The following is a 23146-nucleotide window of genomic DNA, read 5'->3' as shown; positions in this document are numbered from 1 at the left end:
ACATCTGACACTCCAAATCCTAAGATTCAACTATCAACCATCTCCATATGCATAAAACATAGGAATAAACTATGTAGCCTTCCTGTCATACTAGCAGTCATTCTAAAGGCACAGTGCCACATAACCAAAATTAAGCTGAAAATTAAAACAACCTATTCAGAACTGCTTTAATTTGAAATTAAGTTTATAATTCTGTGTAAATGTTTTTATACAAAACATTAAACCAAATTTTTGGATTTAAGGAGGTGATGATTTTGCTCACATAAAATATTTGTGTAGTTTTCTCACCCTTGAATGTATGAAACTGCAATGTCTGATAATCAACACAACATACTGTACAATAAGGCTGCACTCATTCCAATGAAAATAAAATGTTATTATCCAGAATAGTCAAGACTTCATTTTATCTACAATTCATTTCAGAATACTTACTCATGACAACATCTTTTCTTACACCATTCATATTTGACCTGTACCATGTTGCTAATGTGTGGATAGCCACAAAGTTTGATTCAAATTCACAGTTAGGATTGGTCAGCACACCCTTCAGTCTGGGAATAAGTTCAGTGGAACGACCCTTGTATGGACCAAGAAATAACCTCTTCTGGTCATAGTCATTAGCATGTATATTGTCCCATATAACTGGAGCTCTCTTTAGGATTTTAGTAACTTCTTCAATGGAATCCACCGTAATATCTTTGGATACAACTTTAGGACCTAAAAACATAAAAAAGAAAGATTTTGAGCACCTCATAATTACTTTTCTGACACACATGTAAATGCTTTTATTACTTTTAAAAGTACAATATGAAACCAATGAAAAATAAACATACTACAAACTTAATACTGAAAAAAAATAGTATGTCTAAAATCACCTGTCCAAAGCACCTCAATTCCGGGCAGCAACTTTTCACCCACAGTCCGCAAATATGGAGATTGTGACACACTTGGATAGCAGAAAGTGCCACAATACTCTGTTGGCCAAACAGCAAAAAAAGAGTTAACTCACATAAACACAATAACCTATAAAAGTGTTTCTGCACTAATTAAGGAAGACAAAAAATAAATAAAAACCTTACCTGTAGGACAGAACAGGAAAATGTCTGGCTCACCCAAATACTGAAAGATTTCATTGGTAATTGACACTTGGGCATGTGCAAATGAACTAAATACTTCTTTATCTGCAGGACACATATTGTGGTCAATATCATCAAACAATAGGGCAAATGACTTGCATCCAAACTGTGAAACCTGACACAAAAAGCAAAACAGAAAGCTGTAACAATACTATTCATCAAGCATATGGATACATTTAGTATTAAGGATAACCACAAAACAAAACAAAGCTGGTTTGTCTCAACACAATAACAGTGAGAAAGTGGTCAGCCAGCACGAACATGCAGTATCCCCACTCCTTTCAGCAGATTATGAAGTGTACTTTAATTTTGAAATGGACGTCATTCAATTATTTTCAATTTACCCATTCCAGGTATTGATTTAAGAACACCTCACAAACTTAACAGCATGTTTTTAATAACTATTAATCTTTCTAATACATTAGGAAAAACTTAAGGCAGGCAGTACAGTATTAGTTTTTAATTCTAAATTACAGTAAATTAACTAGGGATGCTCTGATCTAAACTGGCCGATCAGACTTGATTGGTGAACGCTAAATTCAGCCAATCTTTTCAGCCACTGCTTTTCTATGCTTTATGGTAATTTAGTTGCAGTGTTCCTTTATTCAAGATAATAAAGTAGTTGAGCAAATGCACAGCAAATGTTATGTAGTGTAAACAAAGAACAGTAAGTCAAGGCTTGCTTTACCAGAGAGCGTGACACGATCAGAACATTAGTCTTTACGTCAAAAAAGTGGTGTAATAATCTGAGAATAAGGAATCTGAGAAGTTAACCTGTTTAATAAGACAAGCGGCAAAGAAATCTACTTCAAGGAATTCAGACTTTATTTTGTCCTTTAACTAAAACAGACACAGTTTGAGTTTGGACAATAGTAAATGATAGGACAGTGATAGTGACTGGACAGTGACTTTGTCTTAAGTGCAGTAGCTTACATTTTAATTGTAAAAAGAAAAGATATCAAAGAATTTAAAATTGCTGCTTAGTAAACAATACTCTTGTTAGCTTAACAGTAAAGTGTGTCTTTTAGTTATAAAACCAGTCTAGCAATTTAAAATTGAGTTGTCTTGATAAACAACTTATGAACATTTGATACATTTAGAGCTTTAATGGTTTGTACTATGTTTATTATTTGTTTGTTTGTGTCATGTAGCATATATTTTGGTAAGAAACAGTAATACGGTAATCCATATTTATAATTACACCTCAATAATTATGAATATCTAGATAATACACTGAAAGTTTAAAAAACACTGTAGGGATACAGTAAATGTATATTTTAACAGCAAAAAAAAGTTATAATGCAATTAATGATTAAAACTTTTAAGTACATGTATATTTACATTTAAGCAATGTTTAAATGCCAGTATCAGTCAGACAGACAGACAGACAGACAGACAGAACTTTATTAATCCCAAGGGGAAATTTACATACTCCAGCAGCAGCATACTGATATAAAAACAATATTAAATTAAAGAGTAATAAAAATACTGGTAAAAACAGATAATAACTTTGAATAATGTTAACGTTTACTCCCCCGGGTGGAATTGAAGTGTGGCATAGTGTGGAGGAGGAAAAATCTCCTCAGTCTGTCAGTGGAGCAGGACAGTGACAGCAGTCTGTCGCTGAAGCTGCTCCTCTGTCTGGAGACGATACTGTTCAGTGGATGCAATGGATTCTCCATAATTGACAGGAGCCTGCTCAGCGCCCGTCGCTCTGCCATGGATGTCAAACTGTCCAGCTCCATGCCTAGAATAGAGCCTGCCTTCCTCACCAGTTAGTCCAGGCGTGAGGCTTCCTTCTTTATACTGCCTCCCCAGCACACCACCGCGTAGAAGAGGGCACTCACCACAACCATCTGATAGAACATCTGCAGCATCTTATTGCAGATGTTGAAGGACACCAGTCTGCTAAGGAAGTATAGCCGGCTCTGTCCTCTTTTGTACAGAGCATCAGTATTGGCAGTCCAGTTTAATTTATCATCCAGCTGCACTCCCAGGTATTTATAGGTCTGTACCCTCTGCACACAGTCTCCTCTGATAATCATGGGGTCCAGGAGGGGCCTGGGTCTCCTAAAATCCACCACCAGTTCCTTAGTTTTGCTGGTGTTCAGGTGTAAGTGGTTTGAGTCGCACCATTTAATAAAGTCCTTGATTAGGTTCCTATACTCCTCCTCCTGCCCACTCCTGATGCAGCCCACAATAGCAGTGTCGTCAGCGAACTTTTGCACATGGCAGGACTCCGAGTTGTATTGGAAGTCCGATGTATATAGGCTGAACAGGACTGAAGAAAGTACAGTCCCCTGTGGCGCTCCTGTGTTGCTGACCACAATGTCAGACCTGCACTTTGCGAGACACATATACTGAGGTCTGTCTGTACAATAGTCCACAATCCATGCCACCATGTATGAATCTACTCCCATCTCTATCAGCTTGTCCCTAAGAAGCAGAGATTGGATAGTGTTGAAGGCGCTAGAGAAGTCCAGAAACATAATTCTTACAGCACCACTGCCTCTGTCCAAGTGGGAGAGGGATTGGTGTAGCATAAAGATGATGGCATCCTCCGCTCCCACCTTCTCCTGGTATGCGAACTGCAGAGGGTTGAGGGCGTGGCGGACATGTGGCCTCAGGTGGTGAAGCAGCAGCCGCTTCATGGTCTTCATCACATGTGACGTCAGAGCGACAGGCCGGAAGTTATTCAGCTCACTAGGACGTGATACCTTTGGGACTGTGGTGATACAAGATGTTTTCCAAAGCCTCGGGACTCTCCCCTGTTCCAGGCTCAGGTTGAAGATGCGCTGTAGAGGACTCCCCCGCTTCGAGCTGCAGCTAGTGATGATCTTCATCCCATCCCAGTCTTCCTTCATGCTGTTATTCTGCAACTTCTGCTCCAGCTTTCTCCTATACTGCTCCTTCACCGCAGTACAGCTCCTTATGAAGCTGGTTTACGTCATCTGACCCAAACATGTTTAGTTTTAAAGTAATTATTCAAGTTGTTCACTTAATTCAAATTCCTGTTCACTTCACTCTGCATTCACTTGTGTACATAATAAATACTATATAAGATAATGTACTTGTTCATATATTATTGCTTTATCATTAAAGTGAAATGTACATGGAAGTACTGTATGGACCATTCCATAACAATTTTTCAAGCTAGTATTAGAGACTACTAGGGGTTTTATAACATATGCCATATCTTTAGTTGAATTTCCATGTCATTGCAACAAACTAAGCAACTTAGCATCATACTCATAAATGTATGTCTTTAAACACTTTAGTTGCAAATTTATTACTGATAATCAAATTTAGGGTGGTTCATTACCATTGATAATAATGAACTGTTATGTAGTAATAAAATACAGGTGTGTATAGTACCAAAAGGTAATAATTATATCTGCATAAATAACTTTTTACTTATGTATAACTTTTAGGATAAGTGGGTCAAGTGGATTTCGAAAACAGGCAGGTAAGACAATAACCATATTTTTCTGTTCCAAAAGTAACATTTATACTAACCTGGTCCAATTTCCTTTTTAAGGTGGAAATTTCCTTCTGGTTTGAAAATGTTATATCAAGACCAGGAGAAATAGCATAGATGAATCTTATTCCATATTCTTTTGCCGCAGATATGAGAGTCATGAGTTGCTCTGAAAAAAGATAGAAGGGTCTTTAATCAGTTCAGAGAACAGAGTCATTTGAACAAAAAGACGTGAACCGAAGAAACATAACATTTATTTCAATATCACATTTTCATACAAAGGGTGTAGCTCAAAGTGCTTTATAGCATGTCAAAGTACAACAGGTAAAATTCTGTTACAACAAATATCTTTACAACAAAGTATTTTTATGGTCCCGACAGTTTCCCCATATGACATGAGTCTATAGAAATCTCATTACTACGAAGTACATTCAGCAGATCCATTCATTACAATGAAGTGACCTTGAAATGCCTGAATGAATCATTCCGCAGAGCAGTTACCTCTATGGTCGCAGTTCAGTTGTGGACAACGATCCCCAAACAGAAACATTGTTAAAAAATAAATTTAAAAAATTCTTTCTTCGAACTTTCCTCGTAATGTTTTTTTGCTGTTTTTGTTTTCTGTGGTTTTCAGTGATACCTTTTGCTTATTGCTCATCAACATTTGAAAAACATCCATTGGAATTTAACTCATTGTCACCCTCCTATAGAATCAGCAGACACGAAAAAAACGGTTAACAGTTCATATTAGGGGAAAAAAAAAAACTAAATTTTTGCAGCTCTCGATTGTGGCAAAAAGAAAAAAGACGTTACCAGTGAATTTGTAATTTCGCCATCGACACTGTCAACTTTCTTGAAAGACCAAGCAACAAAAGAAGAAAAATCTCGGGTTGCAAATGTATGCGAACTGCTGCATTTGAAGACGTCAAAAAAGCCATTTTATTGGGTTAAGTGATGCTCATTCAAGGAACATTCCTATTAATGCAGCACTCATTCATAAAAATGTGAGGTTTCTGAACTCTCTTGGGACCTCCCCGAAATGGACAACACGCCGAAGAGCGTCCTGAAGTGTTATCACCGCATCTGTGGAAGACTGTTTATCTGTTGCCAAGGCAACAGCAGGCTCACAGTTCTGCTGCGTCTCTCTGCCAAAGCAAACTCGGTGGGTGATGCAAGGAACATTGTAAATGCAGGGCACAGTATAACTTGGCCACTAACCTTGCCACTACCCTGCCTGATTGCTATGTCTGTTTATATGAGAGTGGCAGATCCCACTACAATAAATAACCATGCTGTACTTGCAGTGCTTCAGCCATTGGATTTGGGCATCATTCACACCCTGAAAGTGTATTATCACAAGAAAATGCAGAGAAAAATTCTCGTCAGCATAACTTGTAGACAGGAGGAGATTAAAATTAACGCAAAAGAAGCTATCGAAATGATTACAAACACCGGACGCAAGTGAAAGCACTATAGTGACAAATAGGACCCTGGCAGTTCGTTGTAACGGAATTTTACCTGTAGTTACATGGAAAGAAAAACATATAATATTTAGAAAAGAACAATAATGAATAAATAGTACACAAAAGATACATAATGCCACTTACACGGGAAAGATACATATAATTAAGTGAAGTAGAGTCAGATTTTTCTTTTTTTTTTTTTGTATCTAAACGACAGTCCGATGATACTGACCATGGTGGACAGACAGGAAAAAACCACCTCCAGCATTCGACAAGAATAAAAATTAAGAAACCGTATAATTAAAACCCATGTGGACATAAAGAATGTGCACATCCAACCCACTGACATGTTTGAAGACTTGAAACTTTACATTAGGATGCTGGGGTAATGGCTGCTGAAAATGTGGCTTTCCAGTATTATGTGTTTAACAAATTATAAAATCAGTCATTTCAGGCAGTAACAGACATTTGCAACATTAGCGAGAGAGAGACAAGGAATCTGTGATAGATGTCAGCACCAAAAGCCAAGTAGTCTGCTTGTTTACCTAATATGGACTGCACTAAAATGTTATTAAATTTTGATAAAGTATAAATAATGACTTTTATACAATTTATAATATATCTTATCTCATATATTTCAGAGTATTAGATGCTTGAAAATGCTCATAATGTCTTGATTCACCGCATCAATTTGTAAATCAGTATACTAAAGGATCCTAGCATGATGGCTCTCAAAGCATTGCAAAATAAAAACCATAGATGCTATATTCACGTTTCTCTTCAAACAAAGCTATATACAGTATATTAAGCATATATCAACAGAAAAATAAAATGAAATTAACTGATTAAAAAGATTCAAAATATTCAGGTTATGCTGCAAAACAAATATTAAGAAAGAAACATTTGAAACTTTAATGTTTATTTTAATAACAATGCTATATGTACCATTTGGACAGATAAAAGTTATTAGTTAGTGAAAGTTTAATATACGCTGAAGGCATATCAGTGTAGTTTTTTTTTTTTCTTCTTTCATTTGCCATTTTTGTCACTGATCCAACACTCTCAGATGCAAGAATGATGGAGCTACAAATTTCAACCTTACATTCCAAACAACTTATCTTAAAAATCACAATTTCTGAATTCTATACAAATACCAGTAAGATTTCACAATACTTAATATCTATTTGACACCACAGCAAAAACAAACCCCATTTATTTAATTAAAAGTACCTTTTGGGCTGTAGCAAATATTCATTGTTGTGCTGTTTTTTGGCATAAAGAAAACCTAAGACTCCGACTCCTCTATTTGCAACATAAGCCAATATTCAAAAGTTTAGGGTTACCCACAAATATTCATGTTTTTGATAGAAATGCATACTTTTTTTATCAAGATACCATTAAGCTGATTTAAAAAATATAGCCAACTCATTACTTGTGTATATAATGACTATTACTGCTCAATGTTTTATTTATTATTCACATATGACTGCCAATCTCTATTTTCAGCAGCCATTCCTTCAGTGGCCTAAGGTTAACCTCCCTTAGTTCATCCATAGTCATTTGTTAAAGTTGGCTGGTTCTTAGAGAAACATTTCTAAATTAATTAGCACCACTGGAACCTGCTATCCTGTTCACTTATGTTACAAGGCACTGACATTTCTAAACTAAACTAAAGTTCAGTTCTGGGTTAGTGCTGGGCGGTATACCGGTTCATACTGAAAACCGTTTATTTTTGCTATGATATGTATTTTTCTTATACCACAACACCGGTTTAAATTGCCTAAACGACGTTCGGAACGTGGCACAGCGGGAAACTGTTCAAGTGGGGACCTTTTTCACTGCTACACCGCTAATCACAGAGGTGTTGCACGGGGGCTCTTTTCACTGCTACACCGCTAAATAGGTAGTGGTAATGTAGGTATTGTGCAGTGAAAATGGACAGAGAACATTCTGAAACTGAAGCTGATGATAAAGTTGAACATGATGACACAGAAGAACTTTGTCGAAAAAAAGGAGTCACGGCCGTTACCTGGAGATACTTTGGTTTTAAAAGGTCGGATGTGGACCATTATGTTCAAATGTGTAAATACTGTTTCTACACTACTGGATAATACTGCAAGCCAAGTTGTACTTGTTTTATTTTTGTTCAATACAGTGTAATGTACCTGGGTACTGTGTAATAATGTGACGACATGTTGACTTTATTCTCGATATTTCCACTTTAATCTCGACGCTTATGACAAGAATAAAGTCGACAAGGTTGACTTTATTCTCGACATTTCTGCTTTATTCTTGCCGTTTATGTCAAGATTAAAGTCGACATGTTGACTTTATTCTCGTAATTTGTCATTAAAGTAGAACATCGTAAACAAAACTTAATCGTAAAATGAATATTTAATTTACTAGATTTTCTCAAACCCCGTCATAAGTTATGTAGCACACCAAATGCTTTGTGTTAAGTGTTCCCGAGCCATGTTAAATCAGTACGTGCTACTTAAACTGACTTTCTCTTGTACTGAGGTGGCACCCGCAGTGATCGCCGAAAAGAATACATTCTCTTCATGATATTCCTGCTCTCTGAACATTTAGAATGCTAAGATACTTGATATAATTTTCATGATGAAATGCATTTAAAGCATGTATTAATCATGTGGGGGCACGGCAGCGTGGAGGTTGCACTACTGCCTCACAGCAAGGGTGTCTCGGGTGTACCCTGCCTTGAATTTGCATGTTTTTCTAGTGGGTTTACTCGGTGTGCTTCAGTTTCCTTTCAAAGTCATGTAGGATGTGGGGTTTTGTTATGCTATATTGACCCTGCTAGTGTATGTTTTGCTCGTATTCACCCTGCGATGTGCTGGCGACTCGTTCAGGATTTGCTCCTGCGTCGCACACAATGCTTGCTGGGATGGGCGCAACCCTGAATGGATGGCATAATTAAATATGTGTAACGAAGATATTTCTAAAGTTCTGGGCTAAGTTTACAACTAGTTTCAATTTCACAAAGACGTTTATCGTGTGGTGATTGGTTATGTGGAGAAAGAAAAAGAATAGGATAGGAACTGGGGTTTTGGTATATCAGACAGACAGCACGCGTGCAATAAAGAAAGCCAGCTCAGAAGAACATCCATTGAATTCTGTGTTCGTGTCTCCGACCACCAGATCACAAACCCAACATTTACACAATATTTAAGTTAAACCTTTGCGATACCCATTCATACATCCAGTTTTTTGGAGCCTCGTAACACCTGCCATAAAGTTCTCTACACTGAACATACACCTGGGTACCCCTTACTGCGAGGGAGCAGCACTACCGCCACACTACCATGCATGTTTAATACCTGCTTTAATGCATTTCATCATGAAAATGATACCAAGTATTTATCTTAGCATTCTAAATTTTCAGAGAGCAGGAATATCATGAAATGAATGGATTCTGTGCGGTGATCGCTGCCAGTGCCTCCTCTTAGTCAGTTTAAGAAGTGTAGTGATTAACATCTGGGTCGGGGAACACTTAAAACAAAGAATTTAATGTGCTGCATTAACTTATGACGGGGTTTGAAAAAATCTAGTAAATTAAACATTGATTTTAGGATGAAGTTTTGTTTACGACATTCTACTTTAATTATAAAATAAACTATGAGAATAAAGTGGAAAAGTCGACTTTATTCTCGACATATAGTTAGTTTGTTTCTTCCGTGTGTCCGTATTTTGTTTTCTTCACCGTGTCCCTAATACAATTCCGTAGGGCTATACCACAAATAGCATTATAAATGCAAGTTGCACTTTTATTATTTATGTATATAGCTGAGCTTGAAGCAAGGTCCATATTAATGCAGTTTGCCTAAATGATGGTTCAGCTGGTAAAGACGTCATCACCAAGTTGCACTTGTTTTATTTTAATTTGGTGAATACTGTGTGATGTGCCTGGGCTTGAAGTCTTGAAGTAATAGTGCACCTATCAGTAATAATACTATTATTTATTTTATTGTTATTATTTATTAGTTTAAATATTATGCAGTTTAAAGATGGTAAAGCTGTTTAAAAAGTCACTTTAACGTGTCAGTGGACAGAGATGGTTAACATTATCAGAAAGTGTAGTTGGTTTACAAAAAAATATTTACTATTTATTCCTTTTCTAAGACATGTTCAGTGCAATACAACTTTTGACAAGCACCTCTGGATATTTTACTAAGTCTAAATGCCTCTTTGGATGGTTGAAAATATACTGTCAAAATTATAGTTTAAGTTTTTGGAAAATTTGTTCAATAAAAAGGTTCTATATTTTAACTGCATCTGTCATGCAATGTGATTCATTCTCTTCATTAGTGCCACCCCCTTGAAAACTATCACTTTATGGGGCCATGCAAAACTGTATTAATACTGGTGTGCACATTAAAATGTTTGTTATGTACAATGTACAATGCTCATGACAGTGGAATAGGTTATTCTTAGCCAGTCTACTGCAGAAATTGCAGTGGAAAATGTGGTTAATATCCACTCATGCATGGGAAAAAAATACAGTTAAATACCGTGAAACCGGGGTAATTTAGAAAAATACCGTCATATAGAATTTTGGTCATAGCGCCCACCCCAATTATGGGTTCAAAATGACAAAATAAAACAGCTTTCTCCAACAAACATGTCAGTCTATTTTTCACAGAATGAAGGTTATTCCATGTGACAGACTGCCACAAAACTTAAGATTTCATACAAATAGGACAAACTAGTTCTAACCAGGATAGAAAAAGGGGAAGTCTCAATTGGGGGACTGCATCAGAATGTGTAGTTTGAGAAACAAATGCCTTGCAGGTCCTTGGTTGTCTTCTTCACTAAATTACACTTATTATTGTCATCTGCAACAAAGAAAAGTCAACTCCTGGATGCTGTGCATAATACACTTTTCCAGTCTGTCTGTCAAATGCCTGTGTTCTTTTGCCCATTTTAACTTTCTTTTTATTTTCCAGCTTCACATATGGCCTTTTCTTTGAAACTCTACCTCAAAGGACAGTATCCCAGAACTGCACGGTAAACTTGCACTGTTTTGTTTAAATACAACTTTTTCTCAAAGTAAAATGAAAGCAAGAGTAAATACAGTTGTCTTACCTGCTTCTTCAACAGAATACATTTCTCTCCAAAACATTCTATGTTTATAGTCATCTTTTGGAGCATAAAGGTAAGTATTTAAACCCCACTTTTGTAACCTGTTTGTAAAAAAACATAAATAAAGACAAGTTAGATATACAGTACATGCTGTAACACAAATGCATTTGGAGACTTACAAATAATTTGAAAGTTGGAGAATTAAAGAAAAAAAATTTAGGTTCCCTATACACTTTCATGAAGATTTCTCAATAAAATTTGTCCACTGGGAATTTTGTTTCATGTATACATAACTGATAGTAGACAGACACACAACTACAGTTGATTCTTTCCGCATTGTATGCAAATACACCTAAAAAAAAACCTTTTAATATCCACAAAGTACTATTAAATATTAACTACAAAAGATTGATATTTCCCATTTTAAACAAATATGCGATTCAGAAACTTTGAAATAATTAACAATACATGTGACCTTGCTAATTTTGGCTAAAATAAAACCACAGATTTCAGTACTTCACGATGACACTAGAAACAATTAGTTTAAATTAAACCAGACAATACTTTAATTAGAGAAGCATTATATTAATTTAGTTCCTATCCATGTTTTAATAAGTTTTTGAGTGTCTGTTTATCTCTGTCAGGTTGCAAAGTCTGTTATTCCAACAGATGGTGCATAACAATAATTTGTAGTAATAAAATGCCTTGCTTTTGTCATTCCAATAGATACAGCATCACAAACATTTCTGTCATCTGTTGGAATGACAGAAGTAGTGCATTTATTACTACATGTATTAGAAAATATGTTTCAGTAATTGGTGCACTGCAAACGTTAACACTGAAGTCTATAGCATAACTAGTAGCAGATAAAAAGTTTACAGCATAACAGAACAAATCATATGAAGAATAAATGTTCAAATACACAATAATGACCTATGAATCGGACATTATATTAAGCAGGAACTTGGACTGCAGATATTTAATACTAATTGCAGTAAGGAGACTGTGGGTTCGTTTCCCGGTTCCTCCCTGTGTGGATAGCGCTTTGAGTACTGAGAAAAGCGCTATATAAATGTAATGAATTATTATTATTATTATTACAAATATGAACAATAATTTTACCTTACCTTGCACATAGAGTGTGGCCAAATTCACATTTATATAAAAATCTGCACTCAGGACCTGGAACATAGCCTATTAGAACTATTCGGCATTCATTTATACTCTCAAACACATCTTAAAACTTTTGTGTAGAAACATGTGAATCTAATAAATCTAATAAAAACCACTATGTATTGACTTAAACTGTATCTTCACTAATTTGAACCTTGTGTCTTTGTGGACCATTTCTTTCGAATCACAAAAAACAGATTCTTGAACTTAATAGCCAGGGGGTTCAGTGGGTAGTCAGAATCAGAAGGGGCATCAGCCTGGGGAAAGAAAACACTAATACAAGCAAACATGTCAGTGGTTCTAAGATTACTGACTACTCATCTAATTATTGTCAAGTCTAGTGAAGAAAGGTCTTTTTAAGTGGGATGCTGACAGACAAGGGACCAAATAAGAAAGAGGCACAGGAGATCGGAGACTGTCACTCAGACAGGACATCTGATTTTTTTAAGAAATTGACAAGACCTCTTTGGACTGTACAAAAGTCTTTTATTAATTTTTCTTTATAGTAATACTGATTTTATACTGTGTCGCTTGGTCGAGGTATATTGTTTAATAGCACCTAGCTTGGGAGATTGCCACATTTCCACAATACTGAGCTGAGGAGACGACACCTTTTTTTCAAAATAGTGTGGTGAGTGGACACTTGCTTCTGTGGAACAGGTGTAGCTCAGGTGTAAAGAGACAATTATTTGATCTTCTTGTGACAAGCTAATATATCTCTTTGCTTGAAGCAGCTGTCCATGTGCAGCAGATATACTTAATATTCATACAAAAACAGTTAATAGTAACTATAGTGTAGGTTTGCCTTTGTCTTTAGTCGTAGGCTCAGTGTGTAGGAGAGCTGAAAACCAATGAATGATTACCCAGAAGTACTATGCATATATTGCAGTGACGAGGAATAAGGAACACTGATATTTTGGTCCTAACAAACAGAAGAAAAGCTTGTCTACCCAATGACTTGTGTTTTACAGTGCATCCGGAAAGTATTCACAGCGCATCACTTTTTCCACATTTTGTTATGTTACAGCCTTATTCCAAAATGGATTAAATTCATTTTTTCCTCAGAATTCTACACACAATACCCCATAATGACAGCGTGAAAAAAGTTTATTTGAGATTTTTGCAAATTTATTAAAAATAAAAAAATTGAGAAAGCACATGTACATAAGTATTCACAGCCTTTGCCATGAAGCTCGAAATTGAGCTCAGGTGCATTCTGTTTTCCCTGATCATCCTTGAGATGTTTCTGCAGCTTAACTGGAGTCCACCTGTGGTAAATTCAATTGATTGGACATGATTTGGAAAGGCACACACCTGTCTATATAAGGTCTCACAGTTGACAGTTCATGTCAGAACACAAACCAAGCATGAAGTCAAAGGAATTGTCTGTAGACCTCTGCGACAGGATTGTCTCGAGGCACAAATCTGGGGAAGGTTACAGAAAAATTTCTGCTGCTTTGAAGGTCCCAATGAGCATAGTGGCCTCCATCATCCGTAAGTGGAAGAAGTTCCAAACCACCAGGACTCTTCCTAGAGCTGGCCAGCCATCTAAACTGAGTGATCGGGGGAGAAGGGCCTTTGTCAGGGAGGTGACCAAGAACCTGATGGTCACTCTGTCAGAGCTCCTCTGTGGAGAGAGGAGAACCTTCCAGAAGGACAACCATCTCTGCAGCAATCCACCAATCAGGCCTGTATGGTAGAGTGGCCAGACGGAAGCCACTCCTTAGTAAAAGGCACATGGCAGCCCACCTGGAGTTTGCCAAAAGGCACCTGAAGGACTCTCAGAAAATTCTCTGGTCTGACGAGACAAAGATTGAACTCTTTGGTGTGAATGCCAAGCGTCACGTTTGGAGGAAACCAGACACCGCTCATCACCTGGTCAATAACATTAATACAGTGAAGCATGGTGGTAGCATCATGCTGTGGGGATGTTTTTCAGTGGCAGGGACTGGGAGACTAGTTAGCATAAAGGGAAAGATGACTGCAGCAATGTACAGAGACATCCTGGATGAAAACCTGCTCCAGAGCGTTCCTGACCTCAGACTGGGGCGACGGTTCATCTTTCAGCAGGACAACGACCCTAAGCACACAGTCAAAATATCAAAGGAGTGGCTTCAGGACAACTCTATGAATATCCTTGAGTGGCCCAGCCAGAGCCCAGACTTGAATCCGATTGAACATCTCTGGAGATACAGTATCTTAAAATGGCTGTGCACCGACGCTTCCCATCCAACCTGATGGAGCTTGAGAGGTGCTGCAAAGAGGAATGGGCGAAACTGGCCAATGATAGGTGTGCCAAGCTTGTGGCATCATATTCAAAAAGACTTGAGGCTGTAATTGCTGCCAAAGGTGCATCTTATGTACATGTGATTTCTCAGTTTTTTTATTTTTAATAAATTTGCAAAAACCTCAAGTAAACTTTTTTCACATTGTCATTATGGGGTGTTGTGTGTAGAATTCGGAGGAAAAAAATGAATTTAACCCATTTTGGAATAATGCTGTAACATAAAAAAAATGTGGAAAAAGTGATGTGCTGTGAATACTTTCCGGATGCACTGTATATTTTATATATATATATATATATATATATATATATATATATATATATAGTAAGGTTTCCAAACTCGTTTGGGACTCCCCCAACGGGATGACCCACCGAAGAGTGGCCTTAAGTGCGATCGCCGCGTCTGTGGAAGGGGCAACCACGGGCTCCCAACACAGAAGCGCCTCGTAGCTAAAGCAGATCCGAGTCGGTCGTGGTATAAGCACTTGCGGTTGATGGATGATGCAATTAACATTATAAATGCAGGGAACAGGATTACTTGGCCACTAAACTGGCCACGACCCTGGCCTGATTGCTGTGTCTGTGTTTAGGAGAATGTTAGTTCCCACTACAGTAAATAACCGTGCTGTTCCTGTTTCATGCTGAATAAAGTTGGTTTTGCTAAAGTACTGAAACTCAACTTCATGTTTTGGGGTGCAAGCCAGGGACTCACAAGTCACATAGTACCAGAAGTTGGGTCCTTGCACCAATGGATCCCCAAGAAATACAGCAAAACCCAGAGCAAGATGAGGTTCTGGCAGCTGCAGCTGCCTTGGCGTGGCCACGAGATGCACTGCCGAAGATGGGCTTCCTCAGACAACCCTGAGTGTTTCCTATTCTGTTTTGAACGTATGGCAACATTGATGTGCTGGGACAGGGGAGCCTGGACAGCTATTTTAGCCCCATTTTTAACCAGAGAAGCCCTCCAAGCCGTACAGAATCTCCCTCCTGAAAGGCTTGATGATTATGACTACATGAAGCAACAGATCCTCCTCCACACGACTGTGAGTCCAGTGGTCAGGGGCGCCAGTTTCGGCTGTGGCATATTGATCCAGATCACCCTGTACGAGGACAAATCCAGGGCTTATTGGACCCAAATCAATGCTGGATCCGCGGAGACCCTTTTGAACGCATTGTGGAGCTCACTACTGATGCAATCCTGTCAGGGACAGATGAGAACCTTGGGAGGAAATGCAACAGAACAACATCCACTCGCTGCTGGATCTGACCCGCAGACTACAGTGGTGTGAAAAACTATTTGCCCCCTTCCTGATTTCTTATTCTTTTGCATGTTTGTCACACAAAATGTTTCTGATCATCAAACACAATTAACCATTAGTCAAATATAACACAAGTAAACACAAAATGCAGTTTGTAAATGGTGGTTTTTATTATTTAGGGAGAAAAAAAAATCCAAACCTACATGGCCCTGTGTGAAAAAGTAATTGCCCCCCTGAACCTAATAACTGGTTGGGCCACCCTTAGCAGCAATAACTGCAATCAAGCGTTTGCGATAACTTGCAATGAGTCTTTTACAGCGCTCTGGAGGAATTTTGGCCCACTCATCTTTGCAAAATTGTTGTAATTCAGCTTTATTTGAGGGTTTTCTAGCATGAACCGCCTTTTTAAGGTCATGCCATAGCATCTCAATTGGATTCAGGTCAGGACTTTGACTAGGCCACTCCAAAGTCTTCATTTTGTTTTTCTTCAGCCATTCAGAGGTGGATTTGCTGGTGTGTTTTGGGTCATTGTCCTGTTGCAGCACCCAAGATCGCTTCAGCTTGAGTTGACGAACAGATGGCCGGACATTCTCCTTCAGGATTTTTTGGTAGACAGTAGAATTCATGGTTCCATCTATCACAGCAAGCCTTCCAGGTCCTGAAGCAGCAAAACAACCCCAGACCATCACACTACCACCACCATATTTTACTGTTGGTATGATGTTCTTTTTCTGAAATGCTGTGTTCCTTTTACGCCAGATGTAACGGGACATTTGCCTTCCAAAAAGTTCAACTTTTGACTCATCAGTCCACAAGGTATTTTCCCAAAAGTCTTGGCAATCATTGAGATGTTTCTTAGCAAAATTGAGACGAGCCCTAATGTTCTTTTTGCTTAACAGTGGTTTGCGTCTTGGAAATCTGCCATGCAGGCCGTTTTTGCCCAGTCTCTTTCTTATGGTGGAGTCGTGAACACGGACCTTAATTGAGGCAAGTGAGGCCTGCAGTTCTTTAGACGTTGTCCTGGGGTCTTTTGTGACCTCTCGGATGAATCGTCTCTGCGCTCTTGGGGTAATTTTGGTCGGCCGGCCACTCCTGGGAAGGTTCACCACTGTTCCATGTTTTTGCCATTTGTGGATAATGGCTCTCACTGTGGTTCGCTGAAGTCCCAAAGCTTTAGAAATGGCTTTATAACCTTTACCAGACTGATAGATCTCAATTACTTCTGTTCTCATTTGTTCCTGAATTTCTTTGGATCTTGGCATGATGTCTAGCTTTTGAGGTGCTTTTGGTCTACTTCTCTGTGTCAGGCAGCTCCTATTTAAGTGATTTCTTGATTGAAACAGGTGTGGCAGTAATCAGGCCTGGGGGTGGCTACGGAAATTGAACTCAGGTGTGATACACCACAGTTAGGTTATTTTTTAACAAGGGGGCAATTACTTTTTCACACAGGGCCATGTAGGTTTGGATTTTTTTTCTCCCTAAATAATAAAAACCATCATTTAAAAACTGCATTTTGTGTTTACTTGTGTTATATTTGACTAATGGTTAAATGTGTTTGATGATCAGAAACATTTTGTGTGACAAACATGCAAAAGAATAAGAAATCAGGAAGGGGGCAAATAGTTTTTCACACCACTGTATAAGGTGCACAAGCCACCTGAAAACCACGGGGCTACCCAGGCTTGACCCCAATTTTGATCCAGCCAGCACAGACTGTCACGGTCGCCAGCGCCACGAGTAGAAGACGCCAGAGTGTGAACACTATAGTGTGGACTAAACGCACCTGCTTTCACTGTGATAAACTGGGACATCTGGCTCAGGAGTGTCACCTCCCACCTGCACAAACAATGGCTATTGGTCTGGTCCAGATATGCGGCTCACAAGTTTCCCCCGAGATGTTAAAGGAGGACAATAATAATATTGCACAACCTGCGCCACTTTATAAAGCGCGTATGAGGATGATATCATTTTTAAGATGAAATGCAGCAAATATGTTGCTTATAGTATACAGATAAAACTTTAACTTCATTTAAATAATCAGTATTGTTAATAATTAAACATGTGAGGACATGGTGCCGCAGCGCTAGCTAGTTCACGGATAGCTCCTTTCTTGCGTTGTATTATTGCTGGTGCTGACGCGACACTGGAAGGATAGACGGATAGAATAATTAAACATGTACTACAAAGATATTTCAATGTTCTTTAAACGTTTTGAAGAATCGGCGTTCTAAGCTTACAGATGGCTTAACGTCTATTACAGAGCCGATGGTATGGCAATTGGGTATTTGGAGAAAGAAAAGTAAGGACAGGAATTGGAGGTTAGTACGTTAGAAAGAGACAGTACTTCTGTAATAAATTATTTCATCGAAGGTCGTGCATGGCGCAGCAAACCTCTTGCGTGAGATATGAACAATCACTGCACCACCATGTTCCCATGTTTAATAACATGCTTTCATTCCTATCATCATGAAAAAGATATCACGTATACATCTCAGTATTTTAATTATTCAGAGAGCTGTAATATCACGAATGTTATGGATTCTGTGTCCTGTCGGAGAAAGAGAAAGAACGGAAGCACGTAGTGATTCACACACATAGAGCACATAGAAGATCAAACACAGATCTCTGTACCCTAATAAGCTTTCATATGACACTCAGACGGTCCGCTACGAGTCGCCTTGTCACGCTGACTTTGATATGTGACAACTTCTTTTTTATTTCGGACACTGTGCGACTTTGTGAACTTGACCTTTCGAGTTTCTCCGACACTCTGTCACTCGATCAACTTTCTTTTGTTGATTATACCACTGTTTAAACCAACAAATAGTACATTTTTCCTTTGCCTCCACTTGGTACTCGCTGAAATTCTTATATTTTCCCCCGTGCTTTTCCCATTGTCTTTTCACAGAAGGCTATTTATATCGATTTGCAAATTCAAAGAGGCATAATTCTGGGAGGAGTTGGGGCGGGACAGAAGGCGCGTGCACATGCATTACTTTTCACATTTATGTAGTGGAAGAACGTGAAAGTTTGCGTACGCACAGATTCTTGCATCTGGATTTTTCTGTGCATATGCACATTCCCGCTTTTGTGCTTACGCCATGTTATAGTGTGAGTTCTATGCACGGCGTTATACATAAGGCCCCTGGTCACAGCCATAGTGGCCCCCCAGACTGAGCTGGCTATTGTGAACGATTTAACTGACACCCAGAAAGAGGAATTGCTATTGCTGATCATGGGGAACTCGGACATCATCTCAGCAACACCTGGCCAGATGACGATTGCAGAGCACAGGGTTGTCACTCCACCCAGTGTTACTATACAGGTGCCCTTCCATATCTACCAGAGGCAACAAGGAAAGTGATACACGAGGAAGTCCAACAGATGCCCCAAATTAGGCGTTATTCGGCTAAGCAAAAGTGAATGGCAGAGCCCAATTGTGCTTGTCTCAAAGTCCAACGGTTCGGTTCTGTATTAATTTTAGGTGTTTAAACAAGATTTCCAAGTTTGATGCATACCCGATGCCGCATGTGGATGAGTTGTTGGAAAAACTTGGGCAGACTTCATATATTTCCACCTTTGACCTCACGAAGGGTTACTGGCAGGTCCCCTGGAGGAGTCTAGTTGTGAGAAGACCACAATTGCGACTCCGGAGAGGCTGTTTCCCTTTTGGTCTCCATGGTGCACCGTTAACTTTTCAGCAAATGATGGACCAGCTCCTTCATCCACATTCTGCGTATACGGGTGCCTATCTTGACGATGTCGTCATTTTCAGTAATGACTGGGAATCTCATCTTGTCTGCCTTCAGGGCAGTGCTTAACAGTTTACAGCTGGCAGGGTTGACGGCCAACCCTAAGAAGTATAAGAGTATCCGAGATATTCCACGAGGAAGGGTTTACTCAAGCCTCAAATGGAAAGGGTGGGGGAGGTGCTTGCATATCACCGTCCCGAAATGCAGATGCAGGTTCATGCCTTCCTCGGGCTTGCGGGGTATTACAGGCAGTTCATTACCTGTTTTCCGAATCAGGCCGCCCTCCTCACCGACTTAACAAAGGGCAGAGATATATATATATATATATATATATATATATATATATATATATATATATATATATATATACACATACGATAGATAGATAGATAGATAGATAGATATAGATAGATAGATAGATAGATAGATAGATAGATAGATAGATAGATAGATAGATAGATAGATAGATAGATAGATAGATAGATAGATAGATAGATAGATAGATAGATAGATAGATAGATAGGACAGACACACAGTAACTGAAACACTAAAAAAGCAAAAAAGACGCAATGAAAAATGATTATTTTGAAAACCAAATGTACAATGACCAAAAATATGGTTTTAATATTTAAATAAACATTTGAAAATATTAATTTGTGTATTTAATCCTCGTTATAATTTTTACTTAGCAAATGTTTTTATTTTTATTCATATTTTTCACAATTCTGTGAAATAAAGTTTTAGTGTTTACCAGGAATCTACTGAGTTAACAAACAACACAGAACAAAACATTAAAGCATGTCACAAGCAAAATATACAAAACACAGCTTGTGCAAAGTACTTGGAGTATGTGGACATGATTTGACAAGTTTGTAGTATGAGACACTGACTGAGTGCTGTCGGCAGGAGCCATCAGTCAAGGGACAACAGACAGGATTAAACTGAATGGGTTCTTTTTTTCTCCTATACAAATGCAGTAAAAATTTAATAAAGGTGACCTGAATATTTTTAATTACACTTCATTGTTTTAGGCATTATGTGCCTAGCCAACAGTAAAGCAAGTCAGGACACTAATTGTATGACACTGTATGTTGGCTGAGGCAGCTAAATGTGCATTGCTGACACTGAAAATACTAAACTGGTGATGTCAAAGGGTTATAATAAACTTCAAACAAATAAGGATGAGAATTGGACAAGGGACTCCATTACAAGTTTAAAGTAGTTGTCATATGTCAGAATGCCATGCACTCTGACAAATTACATTATCTTTGTCAAACATCTGAAAGCAGCTCTTAGAATTTAGGTGCGTTTAATAGTAGTATTTCTTTACAAGAATACAAAAACTTCATAGTGAAAATATATTGCTAAAATCCAAACTGATCTTACCTTCTAAAAAGCTCTTTACGTTGTTCCATAGTCCATGGTCGACCATAGAAACCTACAAAAATAACCAACCATTCAGTATATAGATCAAAAACAAAGAAAAAGAAACATTGGAAGATGTACATACTCAGATCTAGATAGCTGTACACTTGCATCTACAGATATTTAAATGGCTCAGTCAGGCTGTCCAGGGGTCCTTGCACTTTTTAATTTGAGGACCCAAACATGAAAATCAATACCATACTGTGACCTAAGAAGAGAATTCTTGCCATAATGACAGAAGAGCCATACATATAAAATATACCAATGAAGATATAATAAAAAAACAGAAAAAACTGTTTCCATTTAAGCGTATTTCTGACATGAATATTACATTAAAATTATCATAAAAAAGATGAAAGCAAACATATTATTAATAAAACAAAAATCATCATTCAAAACAGAGAATAGATTTCTGAGGCATATCATTGCCAGTGTAAATGCTTCGTGAGAGGTTTAGTTAGGCTGAGAGAAATATTTTTTTCTTTATAAGATGTGCAACACAAGGATATGACTATTTTTGAAAGGATAATCCAAATGGTCACTTGACACATGATGCAAGCTAAAGTAGTAAAAAAAAATTAATTGATGCAGTTTATTTACCTTGTTTTAAGAAATATTTAAACAAGGGTTTTTCAAATTAGATCCACCATTAACAATACATTCTTCTAAAAGAGTCTGCAAACTGTTTAGCATATCTCTGTGTTAATTTAGCAATTCAGCAAAGTACAAAATGTTAAGCAGTGTGGTAAATTACTTCTAAAAATGTATACACTATTTATGTACTACATGGGTAATGTAATTATTGAAGAATTCAGTGAATATTCAAGTTTGAAATGTTACAGACTAACATCATGCTGAATGTAAAGGGCAAACAAAGCTCTACAGCCTCTCTTACCCTTTTGATATTTTCTGCTGTTCTTACAGTTCTCAATGGTCCAACAAACATGTCCTTCACACTATAAATAAACTGAAACTTATTAAACCATTTTAAAATAGTGTTAAGAGCAGGAATCCATCCTGATCAAAGCATCATAAATCTCATACAAAATCTACTTTGCATCTGTTACAGATGTAATGTAGATCCAACATATGCCATAATGTGAGGCATTAATCTGTTGTACATGACCACTGAAACTGCATTTAGCATAAACACTGCCACAGCATTATATACACCTCCACCACATTGCCTCACCTGCCCCCATACCCTGATAAAGCATGACATTCTTTGCCTCACCACTTATTTTCATTATGACATTTCAAACTAGTGCTGTCATCCCTAATCCTCACAAGCTTGTCTGTCATTCCCTCCTCTCGCCTCCTTTCTTATGCTCACCTTTGCTGCCAGTCACCTCAGGTTGACTGTTTCACAGGTAGGAATCATGGGGATCACAGGTAGGAATCAAGGAATCACTTAGATTTTTGTACCACTGAAACAAAAACTTTCTTTGAGGCATTAACAGACTACGCCTCAAATCATACTAACGCAGTAAACAGTATATTAAATAGAGGGTAGTACATCAATCCCCAAAGAATTTGTGCTTTGACGAACTCAGATAATTTTACTACACAATCATACAGGGACCCATCACAAACATGTCTATGACCCAAAACTGGGCTATACAATTTGTTATAAATGTGTGAGAAAGGTACAAACTGCAGAAATCTATAGTGTTAACAAAAGTGACATATACTTGGAAATGTGTATCCATACAATTCTCTCATCTGAAGAAGTCATTATGGCATGTAAAAGTATCCACAAGCTGATTAAGCAGTCTAAATGATACGAGTGAAATGTAGTAGTTACTTCAAAAGCCTTGATTTGTTAGTCACCAATTTTAGCATGTTACCCTCATGCAGCTGAGCGTGCAAGAATATTGAATGGAATATGCTGAGTTTTTATGTAAAGGTCAAATGGTCATTAGTGCTGTCAGCTATGCCAAAAATAAGGTTTGAATATTTAAAATTAAAATAATTTTTCAAATAAATATTTGAATATACAGTAATCCCTCCTCCATCGCGGGGGTTGCGTTCCAGAGCCACCCGCGAAATAAGAAAATCCGCAAAGTAGAAACCATA

General features: G+C 37.9%; 1 protein-coding gene across 1 annotated transcript in view; it reads right to left on the bottom strand.

The window, feature by feature from the left end:
- oga (O-GlcNAcase) overlaps nt 1-23146 on the bottom strand; it is a 70318-nt gene that overhangs the window by 30007 nt on the left and 17165 nt on the right. The window contains exons 2-7 of the mRNA XM_028795729.2: nt 21032-21083; nt 11181-11278; nt 4653-4783; nt 1080-1251; nt 876-974; nt 433-717 (exon numbers count right to left, since the gene is read on the bottom strand). Of these exons, the coding sequence (XP_028651562.1) occupies nt 433-717; nt 876-974; nt 1080-1251; nt 4653-4783; nt 11181-11278; nt 21032-21083 (837 nt within the window). The remainder of the gene's footprint in view (nt 1-432; nt 718-875; nt 975-1079; nt 1252-4652; nt 4784-11180; nt 11279-21031; nt 21084-23146) is intronic.

The sequence above is a fragment of the Erpetoichthys calabaricus genome, chromosome 2 (genome assembly GCF_900747795.2).
Source record: "Erpetoichthys calabaricus chromosome 2, fErpCal1.3, whole genome shotgun sequence".
NCBI lineage: Eukaryota > Metazoa > Chordata > Cladistia > Polypteriformes > Polypteridae > Erpetoichthys > Erpetoichthys calabaricus.
Note: the sequence above shows the minus strand (reverse complement) of the source record. Positions and strands in the feature narration are given on the sequence as shown.